This window comes from Dendronephthya gigantea, unplaced genomic scaffold, assembly GCF_004324835.1.
Source record: "Dendronephthya gigantea isolate DGI-Jeju-01 unplaced genomic scaffold, DenGig_1.0 000092F, whole genome shotgun sequence".
NCBI classification, from domain to species: Eukaryota; Metazoa; Cnidaria; class Anthozoa; order Malacalcyonacea; family Nephtheidae; genus Dendronephthya; species Dendronephthya gigantea.
Window position 1 is genome coordinate 881,198 of NW_021163102.1, and position 12,967 is coordinate 894,164.

A 12,967-nucleotide genomic window follows, 5' to 3' on the forward strand; every position below is an offset into this window, starting at 1 on the left:
AGAACTGATAAATGCTTTCTTTGCGCCAACATTTTAAAATATTAAATATTTTTATCCTTAATCTGTTAAATACTTAATCTGTTGCAATGAGTATAATCCATTCTAATTTCTCAATATTGGAATCTAATTTTAGTTCCTGGCAAACCTAAGATTCCTGTAGTAAAGGGAATCGGAGAAGATGGAGTAAACGTGACATTCCAAGGAGGTGAATCAGGAGGATTCCCAGAAAAATTTATTGTTCGCTACCGTATTAAAGGTCAGATAATAGAATTCAATCGTTTGTCAATCGCAAATATAGCAAATGAAAGTTTAATTTGAAGGCTAAATTACCTAGCCCACGGACTAAAACATATTTTAGTCTGGCAAAGTATTCATTTTAGCACGCAAAATAAAATAATTTATTATAAACCATGCATGCGTTGGTGCCACAGTGACAAAATCTGTATATAGTTTATATTCGGTCCTTGAAGGACATTGGTGGCAAATATACAGTTCAAAAACATTATACAATAAAGAAGGCACGGTCTTACTATGCCTCACCATATACAGTACATGCTTCAACGCCCAATCTCATAATTTTAGATGGAGGTGATTGGAATGAAACAGAACCTGTTCCATTGTTCGGGCCAAACAGCAAACCCTATGTGGAGATTTTCGGGCTAGATAATGATAAGGGATATGAAATAGCGACGGTCTCTGTTAACGAAAAAGGTCCAAGTGAAACGAGCGATATTGAAACTGTGAAGCCAGGACAGGAGGAGGGTAAAACTCGTAAGTAACACGAAGCCACTGTTTGTTATATTTGTTATATTGCTCATATATAAGAAGATGTCTCATTATCTTACCAATTTTGAACTCGTGTGTGTCTGGATTAGCTAAAAGGTTTTATTCCGTTAAGACACGATATAAGGCAGCCAAGGCCTGCCAAGAAATTGGGAATCTTTTAAATAATAGATAGATATCACTATAGGCTCGGTTCAAATTAACATTGGATTTTTTTTTCAGCAAAATCTCAAAATAGTCCAATTTACAAACGTTCATGGTTCGTGGCGATGGTGGTTATTGTCTGTCTACTCCTCATGATTATCTTATTTCTCATTGCTTTACTCGTCACAAGGAAGAAAGGCGAGAGGTATCCTGGTGAGCATCAGAAAATCTCGATTCCCCTAAAGTTACGTAAAACAAAATTATAAGCTTTTTTTCAAAATGTATCATTTGATTAAAACATATTACATATGCCTATTTTTTTCAAAGTTGGTAAACGTGAGAAAAAGAGAGCTGGAATTCCGGACGTTGGCAAAGAACCAGATTACAACATGTATCCGATCAATCCAGCAAGGTTGGCTGCAGCATTTTGAACGCTTATGTTTATTTCATTGCCTAGAGTTGAAATGTTTATAGAAATTTAGATTATACCCATATAACAGAGGAAATAACCAATACGCTTAGGGCCGTGGGAGGGGGGGGGGCGTCTGGGGGTCACGCTCCAAACAAATGCCTAAGGGATTTTATTTCAACTCCTACTCCTAAGCAATGTCTCTCAATGTGACAATAAATTTGCGTATGTAATCAGTCGTGACCTGCAGGGGCTAGTTGTATAAAACTCTTTAACTACATTTTGCATAGTCAATTAAGTCAAAAACCTATTTAACTCGAAATACACGACTCTGATTGGCCAATTCTGTCCTTAACTACAGTTTAAAAGTTAACTAGTCTTATACAACTGGCCCCAGGCTGACGCTTTGCCGGAAATTCGTTCCCATCAGGCTATACATTGGCATAAAGGCGGTGTTACACGTTCATTTTTTCATGAATTTGCAATACAAGTACAACACCTACTACTTTTGAGAGATGTAAATTTGGAAAAACTTTTGTGTTTATCACACTCCATGGTCGTTCCTTAAACTTACATTTTGAAGACTCTTCACTAATTTGTAAGAAAAATTGCACTGTGTAACATGGCCTTAACAGACCACATGCCACCTTTGCTTATATACGAAATATCGTGTTACGAGTGAAAGTGTTGTAGTGAACATAAAACATGACTATAAAACATTATAGTAATTTAAAGACATTTTGGTATAAGTTGTTTTGCTAATACATTCTGGTTAATGCAGGATTCATATACTTGCATGCAGCTAGTGACTTTGGTTTATTTAAGCTAATCTATATAATCTATATGATTCTGAGGCTAATTATAATTAGTCTGTATATTGACGTATATAAGCTTTTAATGTTTATAGTTCCACATGTGAGAACTGGATGATCAATCGAACAGAATGTTCAAAGAAACTGTAGAAATTCTTATGGGTATTTATGATAAATAAAGATGAGAAACTTGTAGATTAACCCTGCCTAGAACTTTAAATAATTTTTATATATAATAAATTGTAAGAAGTATCGATTTGCGAAATGTTCCACAACTGTGGTTGTTCCCACATGTACGCGTTGCGTATATATTTTTTTATAAAGCTCCTTCCTTGGTACTTGGTACTTGGTAATGGTGGTTAACGACAGTGGAAGGAGTGCAGTTTAGCAATACGTTTTAAAGAACTTTCGTTTTTATTAAAGAATGCTTCGTTAGATACGTTTTTACGCGAATATGAGTTCATTCGCGGGGAGATTGAAGGAATATCCCCATTTCTCTGTCGATTGTTTTGACAGGAACAGTTTGGATTGTGATGTATATTTTCTTTCCCATTGTCATCAGGGTATGTATGTGTCTTTACACTGTCGATATGTCAACAATCGTAGTCAAAAAGACTACTATACTGTCAGTCTGTTGTGCTACTGATGCTTTAGTGGATAGGCTAGAATGGCAAAATGCTAGATGGGTTGATGATGATTGTATTTTTCATGATGATGATTGTATTTTTAAGATCATATGAGTGGAATGGACTCAGCAGCATTCCATCATCGACTTCAGACAAGGTACAATCATTGACAATGACTATCATAGTTAAACTATTAAACTAAACTGATACCCTATACTGTGTAGGTGTAAAATGAATGATACCCTATACTGTGTAGGTGTAAAATGAAGAGATATAAAATTATTGCTATAAACTTTACCAATATAATTGCTCATTTGTTATCAGGGATAGTTCTTATAGGGACTAGCTAAAGCTTAGCAATGATTATCCCATTTCCTGATACATTTATGCATCAATTGACCTTTGTTGAAATATTAGATTTTCTAGTAGCATAGTAATGATTGTATTAATATGTTTTTGCTGTTGGCCTTCATGCACATATAAAGTTGCATGCATTGACATGTCAATACATTAAGACATATACAGTATTTGAGTAGAATATTTTAATAAGACAGGCCCAGATTTTTATAATTTAATTGTTTAAAACTATTCAATTTAAGCTTAAATAATGTAATGTTTTTAGCCCAAATGCATTCATCTACTGCTCTGAAACAACTCGAAATATTCTCCTTTGTGATGAAAGATACAAACATTTAAAAATGTATTTGGTATGTACTCTGAAAGGCATTATCATTGATGTTTTATACCTAGTCTGATAAAAGGATGCACTTACAGATAGTAATATTTGCAAGTAGTCCTAAAAATTATACTACTTTTGTCTTCTTGTCATTTTTATACTTTCATTCCTAAAGTTTGGATTGCCAATAGAACATCTCACAAACATCACTTACAACAATACTGAAAATGGAAAGGCAAGTTGCATCACAATGTTTGTCATCAGTGTTGACTATGTCTTTAAAAGCCAGCTATAATTCTTTATCATATTTATTTAGAGTGAAACAATATCTGTGACATTGTTATCAGCTGGTCACTGTATTGGATCGGTCATGTATGCATGTTTTATGTTGTTTTAATTTGTTTATTCTGAACAATTTAATTGATATCCTTTTTGTGACATTATTAATTTAGGTTTCTGTTTGAAGGAGTTGCTGGCACAGTTTTATATACAGGTAAAATGGGTTTCATTGACTAACCAGGGATCTATATTCTATATGTAGGATTTCTATGGCTATTGGGATTCATGCCCCAGCAATCTATGTTGCTGGCTCAGGGAATAAGACCATTTGGCTCAATCCCCTCATTCCAAAATTAACTCAATACCTTGCAGTGCAATACTAGAGTGATGCCTTTTGTGGACCAAGTTGCATCTATAGTCTGTGTATTATTTGACCACAACATGAAGTTTGCTGAAGCTTTCATGTAGTGGGTGTTTGTATATGTAGTCCAGAGTTTGAAAATCTACTCAAAAGGCCTTTGTAGCACTTGTAATCAAATTGACAGGCAACCCATGCTAAGTACTCTCCTTGTTGAATGGTCAAGTTGAACCTATGATAAATGACACAAACCCTATCAGTTTTCTGATTACCTTTTTTACTTCAGGTGATTTCCGCTGGAGTAAGGGCGATGCTAGCCGAATATCATTTTTCCATTCTGGGGATAGGTACTGTATATAGGTACATTTCATTTCATTTCAAAAAGAGAAAATCACAGCAATAATTTGAAGAGTATCATTGGCTCTTCTAATAACAAAAATCACTGTGTAGTGTGTACAGGAACTTCCAGAATTTCTCTTGTACTTCTCTAGTGTGAAGGATATAAGCAGTATTTATGTTGACACAACGTTTATTTGTCTCAAATGAAACACATTCCAACTAGAGTGAGTGTAGTATATATAATTATGTGTTTATAACTGTGTGTTTATAACTGTGTGTTTATATTGGGCTCGACTACTGCCTGTTTTCTCCTTTTTTTTGTTAGTTGTGGGGACGCTGGGGTACATTACGAATATTCAAATAGGGACACTAGTAGATTATAATTCATTCCAAAATGATTCTTCTCCAAGCCACCTCTATAAACTTTACAAGTACAAAGGGGCCTTATAGGAGCTTCTCCACAGGGACAATCCTTTCTTTTATTATTTAAGCGACTTTTCTTTTTCGGAGATGTAATAAACAGGCAGTTTATTATTTAACCAATTTCAACAAGAGAAGACATGTTGTCTACATGATTATAAATACACCCGAAAGTCGGTCCTTCCCTGAGACAACCTTTATCTAGAAAGGCCAGTGAACGGTCATTTAGGTCTCGTAGACCCACACCAACGAGTGATGGCTTTAGTGTCAAATGGTGTCAACAATATTTAAATATAGAACTCGACCAAGAACGCCGTTATCAAACTTATAAAACGGTAAGATGATAAAAAAGTAACGTAGCAAGATTATATAATTGAGCCTTTTGAGGGCCTGTTTACGTACTGCATGTTTACGATTTAGAAAAATGCAGAACACAAATATCAAGCCAAGCTCGAGAGAATGCACTTACAAGTTTATTATATTGCATTGAGATTCCTATATTTCAACCTGATTATAGTTGGTTGTCAAAAGGTTCGAACTACTACGTGAGCTTGCTGTGTAAAGGAATGTATGGTTATGAATATTTATTGAAAGAAGTTGCTATGGCTTTGAACACAAAGGTATATATAATATAATAAAATAGGACATTCAATGAAGAGTAGTACTGTTCACGAGTGTGCGAGTACTAATGCTCGTATTTTGCTAGATACATGTGAGTGCAGAGAGGCTGTCGTTGTATAAGAATCTACCAGACATGATAAAGCATTTCACGATCAAAGCAGAAGACACAAGGATTCATTGTTGTAATTGGCAGGTTTGCTAGAATTAATTTATATTCGCTCAATACAATCAGAGGATGAAAATGATTGTGCGAACTGCGAGGTAACCTGCCTTTTCTTTCTAGCATATAAGGAATGTTAATTCAAAGCTTCCATGTGGATATTCACTACCTGCGCCTGTCAAAGTTAATGTTATTAAGATTAAAGCTACCAGTATGTTTTTTGCTCGGCGTACTATCCTTTACCTGGTGATGGCATCTTGTAAGTCAGGTATTAGCTAATACCTTAGCACACTACACAAATATTAAACAATTGCATTCGTACTGCTCTAGACCGTGAACAGTACCACACTACACTTTGCTATATGATATTATACAACGCAAGTAGCTCAGTATACTTGTCAATAATGTTACAACAAACACCATATCATCACTAGTTCATTATATACACCACACTAATCTGTTTTTTATACTGTATTTGTACAGAATGCCTTACTGTACACTAAATCGCACATTTTACTACACCTAAAGGTACAATGCATTACCTTTTTCATATTGCTGTTCTCGAAATTAGATCTTACAGCCTTTTTTTACGTTTCGTTTCTTCCTGCAGTCAAGTAGATAAAGATTTCTTTCGGGTGGTACATTCCATGCACGCTTCAATGGAAGAGGTAAACAATTTTTTTTCATTTATTATTTCAGTCTGATACAATTGAATTCTTGGGTACTGAAGACCGTGTACAATTGAGAATAGGCTTCATTTGAACAACTGTTTGAATACGCACTTACGAACAAGATTCAAATTTGAAGCCGACAAAATTCCCTGCATTCGTAGTGGCAGGTGAAGCTTACAAATTGACAACTTCTTTTTCTTAGATAATAGATTTAGTGAGTTATCTTCGTCCGTTGAATGTATATCCTACAGTGGAACCAGCTGGAATTCACTCATTAAAGGACACCCAAGAAAGGTAACTTCAAAAATATACGTACGTACATACATGGAGATATTCTTGTCACGAAGTTTTACCAGGATAATATACTTATTACGAAATATTACGGCAAGTCATTTTGCTACGCCCTAACTGTAGCTCTCGCACTATCGTTGCCCAGTCAGTTCTCACTAGGAGGCACGACTCACCAGAGGCCGGAATTAGGTGTGAACAGGCCTTCAGTATAAGCCGTCGACCTATGCAGGTTCGTTCTAGGGTAAAAATATCGAAGATAGGAACAGGTTATATACGGTCCATATACACGTTGATATATATGGTTGCTTTTTGTGAAGTAATTCCTGAGGGGCGAGGATTGAAAGTAGGAGGGTCGGCAATAAGCTTGGACTAGCCCAGTTTATTCTGCACATGTTTTTTGTTTTTCAGCTTGCAACAGTATACTCGATGTGAAGTTAAAATGAACAAGACGATAAAAAACACCCCGACATCTCGAGATGCCGATGAAGAGAACCCAACTTCATTCAAAGAACAAAAATCATCTGTGTTTTCCGGTGCATCTCTCTTGCGTTACACCCCAAGCGTTGAAGGTGAGCTGATTACGTTTTTTTGGAAAACCTTACTACCCTTTGCACGAAACCGACATAGTTGCCACATGATTCCATTACAGCGGGTTTTCTCGTCAAATTTCGCATGTTTTGTATTTTTCTAGACAAGAAATCTAGTTCATGTTTATTTTAAATAAAAGTATAGTAAATCAATATTGTGTTTGATATACAGGCAGTAAATCATATTGTAGGAAATGAAATAAGAGCAAGTTTTAAATTCACATCAAGTAAAATCTAGCCTAGGTATCCTTCTACGGTTTAATCTGGGTTGTAACAAACTACGGTACAAAGACAGAGAAAATTTTTTGTTATAGGTCATAGTGCTGTATTTGATATTTGGATTTCTATTTGACGTTGTTTTTAATTACAGTATTAGCAGAATGTAGACAGTTGGGGCTGGAGAACGAAAATTTTATGGGATTGTCACGTCGAAGAAAACGTAGAAATAATCAATCACCAAACGGGAGAGCATCCTGTGAAATAAAGAACGTGTGTACAGACTCCACTGAAGTTCCCCATGAAAAATGTCGCATTGTTGACAGCTAGCGCTTCAAAGATAAATTGGAGAACCCCTCTACATCCTAAACGTATGGAGGTCGGATCTTTTTGCACTATATTGTGCTTTTTACTGAAATATTGTTATATAGTATTAATATATAAATAACTATTTTAAAAATGATAACGTTTTTAACAATTTTAACTGCATTTAAGAAAATTGTGTTACGTCCTTTATTCTTTTCTAAATGATTTATTCTGTGCTTACACTTCACCATTTTCATCTTTTTTATATTCTTGAACGGCACTAATTCTCGTCTCGTTTTGTCGTTTCACAAACGAAAAAAGGGGCACTAAGGGAGCTACTTCTTGACTTCTTCAACTGTAGACGCACAACGATGGCACATTCGAGGAATGAGCCGTTGCGGGCGCTGCGTCTGAACGCAACCCGGCTATATAAGTTGCTTTAGTTCCAAAATAGATTTTTGGGCCGCAAACGCACTGCGACCGAAAAATTCCACGGAGTTGTGGAAGGTGAAATTACAGGGTGACTCAGTCCGCTCTCTCAGTGAGAAAGCACTTTTGTATTGTGAATGACCCCGCTGTCCTTTGTATCGCAGGTGAATAATACAGAGATTACTGACCGAGATAGAAGCTTCGTCTCATAGCAACAAGCTACAATATGGCTGGTAAAATTTGACTTATTAGAATTAGAACGTTTTTGCAACATAATTGTAACATGCAGGGAATTTATGAGTTTTCAAGCGCGGATAGAGTTAAAAGACTCGAAGATGACCTCTCTAACGAGTTAAAAGAGCTTCAAAACGCGATCGAAGAAAATGACTTTTTAAAAGTTACTAAATCGTCACAGCAGAAATCCTTTAGGTATGCAAGTCTTGGGTACATAGTTTTTGTTTTGAACTGTTCGTATCACTCTTTTTTATAACTTATATCACTACAAACATTAAAGAATATTCTGGATTTTTGTTGAACTTACAGTTGTTAACTGCAAACGTTAATCAAGTTGCCCATTCTCATTGATATAGCTCTGTACAACTTCCAAAAGATGCTGGACATTTTCAAAGGGAGAGAAAGATTGCTCTCACTAAGGCTTTACGGGTATGCTTATTATTTTATTCCACAGGAACAATTTTTTACAGATAATAGTTATTGATTTCTTTATTCTTACCATTTTGAAGTAATATTACTAGTGTTGGAACAGATCACTGCAGGATGCCTGGGTGCAATTTTATCTTGAAATTATGTTTAACTAGATGGTATTCATTAAGAATTTTTAAGCTTATATCATTGGAGATATATTAAAATATTATTACCCTGGCTTATACACAAATTTTCTTGTAAGAAATATATATTTTGCATGCACACTTGTGATGCATGTATAGACAAAAGATCAAATGGATTCTCATATTGAGGAAAATTTGTAAAATACATTTGACAAAAAGGACCTTATTCATGCACATTTTGTATTTCCAACATTATAAATTGCATTATTGCCAATTAATGTACTTGCAGGTGCGAGAGGCAAGAGATCTGGAGTGTCAAGCAGATACAATGATGGAGGAAATTACAATATGTGGAAAAGAAGAATACACTAATAAAAGTTTACCCCTTTTACTCCATCAGGTTTGAAACTTAGAGAAAAATGTATAGTATTGTCATTGCCTCATATATAGTAAATATGATTGTGATGATAAAATTTGACCCATGGCTGTAGAGCCACTGTTAACTGCATGTGGTAGGTATAAACAACTATTTTTTCTTTATAATAGAACTATCATCTTACTAGTTCCTTTTGCAAAGGGTAAAGAACTGTTAACAGGGTCAACTTTCATGCACCATGGATGCATTATTGCATACCTGCTAAAGGCTGCTATTACTATTTAGTTAATAGAGAATTTAAACTAATTTTCCATTTTAAATCATATTTTTAGTTTTACGTAGACAGGATTAAAGAACTGGTGCATTGTAAACACATGCATATGTTGAGATGGGCGAGATTTTGTGAGCATACAAAAACAATTGAAACACTATATCCTGCTTACCAAGAAAGACTTGGGTAATAATTGATGAAAATTCATATATTCATATATGCTATCATACTGACTTCTCTCATTGAATAATTTGTATTGAGTAATTTATTTTTCCAATTAATTTCGAGCAATTCAATCATATATGCAATCATATAGTTTGGCATTTCTGAATAATTAGTCAATGAACTAGCCAGATCAGGTGGAATAGAAAATAAGATTTAAGTTTGGGTTTCATGCGTTTGAAAGGGCAAGTTTTGTTTGGAAATCTAGCTATCACCCTAAAATCGGCTTTTGTTTTCTATAACTTTGATTAGATCTTAGTATTCCGAAATTCCTAAATAGAGGACCTCTTTAACCATAGTTGGTCCCATAGATTAAATTTTATCGCTTTTCAAGCACATATTCAGCTTCCGTACAACCAGCCCCTGTACAGTGGTGTTGACCATGCAGTGAAATAACTTATCTGCTATGAAAGCTTATTAAAATAAGTAGATGCACAATGTGACCCTTGAAATTGTAATGGTGTATCATAGTATGCATTTACGCCTTTTTGAAGAAGCATAGGAGGCCTCAGGCCTGTGGCAAGTTAAAACCTTAAACCTATACGTCCTGTCGATAACAAAGCAATCCTCTTTACGGTATTAACGGTGCCCCCCTGCAGTACGTTCTCCGCATACACAGTATATTTCTTATTTCCTAGTATATTTCTTATTCCCTTTGGGCTAAGGCGCAACGCAACTTTCTTTTTTTTGTAGTTCAATAATGGCAGAATATCAGGACGCGTTAGACAGAGCCCGTCGTCTCTCAGTGGCAAGAGAAGCAGCGTTAGCTGGCAACGAAACTGCAATGAATGTAGTGACACTAGATGATCTTCTTATATACACCAGATCTTTGATATGTCAATTACATTCTGTCAAAAAAATCCATGCTTTCTTGAAGGTGGGCGGTAATGGAAATGAACTATGCATGATTTCATACAGATCCTAATCGGTAGCCCGCGTTTAAAGCATAGGAAATATATATTCCGGTATTCCAGTCTGACCAGTCATTTCAAAGTTACAGTAAAGGAGATGTATAGACGAGGTAAAAGGACTAGTACTGCTAGAACTGGCTGAAATAGACCCTTTGCACATGACGTCACTGCTGCTATTTGGAGGACAATATTGCAGATGACGTAAATTTGAATAAAATGCAAAAATATTAACTAGTGAAAAGGCTTTGATTTGTTATAACTATTTTTGTCGGCCAAATGAACCTCTACCGCTTGAATAACAATTCTTTTTAATGGTGCAAGTTTCTGGAGGACAAACTTTAGCGACTATAAAGTCAGTGCGTGGATCTATAGTGAAATTGACAATGCATCATGGGGCTTTTTTGCGGACGAGTCTTTCTTACGTGTGTGCATTTCAAACTGACTATCATCAGTCCTATTATTGCAACTTAATTTAGAATATGTAATATAAAGTCAGTACGGACACATTGCCGAACGATAGAAATGCGGCATAAAAATACCAGATTGATATTATTTTTATATCTGCATGATTTATCACATATATTTGAAGAAATTACATAGAGAATAATAACACATGGATGCACGGAAATATTGAATTTATTTCGAGTGTTGAGAATGATATCGATCAATATTTTCAATATTTCAAGCAATTACATGCAGTATATTTCAATGAAGAACGTTATACTAACTAAATATAATAAACGAACTAAACATTGCGCTGTTCCACTTGTTAATTACCACGAACGTAAAACAAGACTTATTTAGTAGTCAAACTAATAATGCACAAACTTAGTTGGTTCTTTTTCATTCTTCCCAGATCATAGAATGGTTGCCATACTCTCACACAAACGCTATCAAACTTGAACACCAAAAGCCAGAACCCCAATCTGATCCTAACGCGAAAACATCCACGAACCTCAAAGTTCGGAAAAGGTAAAGATGTACGTTATTTATACCATAGAAGGCAACGAATTCATATAGCCTAACGTGTAAACACGATAAAGGGCACGCGGTTGTTACCGCAGTTTTCAATCAGTAGAGAACAAAATATCTGATGTTAATTTGAAACCGTATTAGGAGCCGTGGAAGAAATATATTTTTTGCTTGTCGCAAATTTACACTGAAAGTGAAAGCCATCAATCAACAAACTAGAATATCTAAGTCATGGTATTGTGTAATTGTAACAGGTATTCCAAGGTAATGAGTCAAGTATCTGTTGCAATGCAACTAAACTTATTACGTGCAACAACGTCCGAAGATTCTCCTCCCACCCCTCCCCCTATCAGTTTATCTTCGTACCAGCTGGTGGCTACCAAGAGTCCGTCCATAGCTGCTATTGCGGCAGCGTCAGGCGGAGGACTGGCGACAGATGAAGTCAATTTGGGAATACCGTTGCATCATACGTCAATTGAACAACTCAAGCCCATGTTGGAGTTTTTACTTGGTTGTTATGCCATTGAGATGGTAAGAGCGCAGAGTTGATAAGAAATGGATGCAGAGTTAGAACTATAGCGAACCCAATTTATGTGTACTCAGCTTGGGTCAGTGCGTCTGAGGGTTACATTGCAAACACTCATAAGCATTTGCCGAGGCATTTGCTAAGCTTGCCCACTTTTTTCATGATCTGGGCAACGAAGAATAAGATAGCCTAGGTAAGAAGTTCAAGCTCTGTTCCTGGTGCATGCAGGTCTGTGCAAGGAAACTTTAAACAGATAATCATGCATGTGTGTCAATTACACTTAATGAGTTTTGTTTCATTTTAACAGGACGTTCACCAGGTAAACACATTTGCTGATGAAATGGAATTATTCACTATGGTTTCGCGAAAATTTAAGAAGATATTTTCCAGGCAGGAGCAACTACGAAGCTTCACCGTCTATGACGCTCTTATAGAGGTATGCTTCCTAAATGAGATGCAACTAAAGTTTCAATGAGATGACAACTCTTTCATTTGCTTCTTTTTGTTTACTTTTCATAGGAGATAACTGACAGTAAAATTCGCAGTCAGGGAACTTACCGCACGTTCAAAAAGGAATCAAACTGGTTGCCATTCTTACATATAAGGTGTTTTTTATTTGCTTTGAGGATAGTCTACAATAGTAGCTATATGACGTGCTATGTACGTGTACAAGCAATTAACAAGAACTGCAGCGGCTCGAAATCATAATTTACATGAAATCGCTGTGTACCTTATCCCTGCTGATGATACTTTAACACGTTGGTTTTTTATCAT

The 12,967-nt window shown here is 35.7% G+C and overlaps 2 protein-coding genes across 5 annotated transcripts in view; both read left to right on the plus strand.

Annotated features, from left to right (window-relative positions):
• Positions 1-4,615: 4,615 nt before the first annotated feature.
• On the plus strand, positions 4,616-7,856 carry LOC114533514. 4 transcript variants are annotated; one of them, XR_003688067.1, is made up of 9 exons: positions 4,616-4,650; positions 5,144-5,181; positions 5,364-5,466; positions 5,553-5,660; positions 5,751-5,886; positions 6,238-6,295; positions 6,501-6,592; positions 6,998-7,158; positions 7,547-7,856. XR_003688067.1 is itself a non-coding variant. In XM_028555044.1 (8 exons), the coding sequence occupies exons 5-8, from the start codon at positions 6,275-6,277 to the stop codon at positions 7,720-7,722; spliced, it is 450 nt and encodes a 149-aa protein (XP_028410845.1). In that variant the 5' UTR covers positions 4,659-5,181; positions 5,364-5,466; positions 5,553-5,660; positions 5,751-5,886; positions 6,238-6,274; the 3' UTR covers positions 7,723-7,856. The 4 variants fall into 4 exon arrangements, 3 of the variants coding, with proteins under 3 accessions (XP_028410845.1, XP_028410846.1, XP_028410847.1); XM_028555044.1 differs by lacking the exon at positions 4,616-4,650 and having other exon boundaries at positions 4,659-5,181; XM_028555045.1 differs by lacking the exons at positions 4,616-4,650; positions 5,144-5,181; positions 5,364-5,466; positions 5,553-5,660 and having other exon boundaries at positions 5,869-6,155.
• Positions 7,857-8,333: 477 nt separating this feature from the next.
• LOC114533501 overlaps positions 8,334-12,967 on the plus strand; it is a 28,081-nt gene continuing 23,447 nt past the window's right edge. The window contains exons 1-9 of the mRNA XM_028555031.1: positions 8,334-8,556; positions 8,718-8,790; positions 9,205-9,315; positions 9,624-9,748; positions 10,478-10,661; positions 11,552-11,667; positions 11,922-12,198; positions 12,501-12,629; positions 12,713-12,798. Of these exons, the coding sequence (XP_028410832.1) occupies positions 8,411-8,556; positions 8,718-8,790; positions 9,205-9,315; positions 9,624-9,748; positions 10,478-10,661; positions 11,552-11,667; positions 11,922-12,198; positions 12,501-12,629; positions 12,713-12,798 (1,247 nt within the window). The 5' untranslated portion in view covers positions 8,334-8,410. The remainder of the gene's footprint in view (positions 8,557-8,717; positions 8,791-9,204; positions 9,316-9,623; positions 9,749-10,477; positions 10,662-11,551; positions 11,668-11,921; positions 12,199-12,500; positions 12,630-12,712; positions 12,799-12,967) is intronic.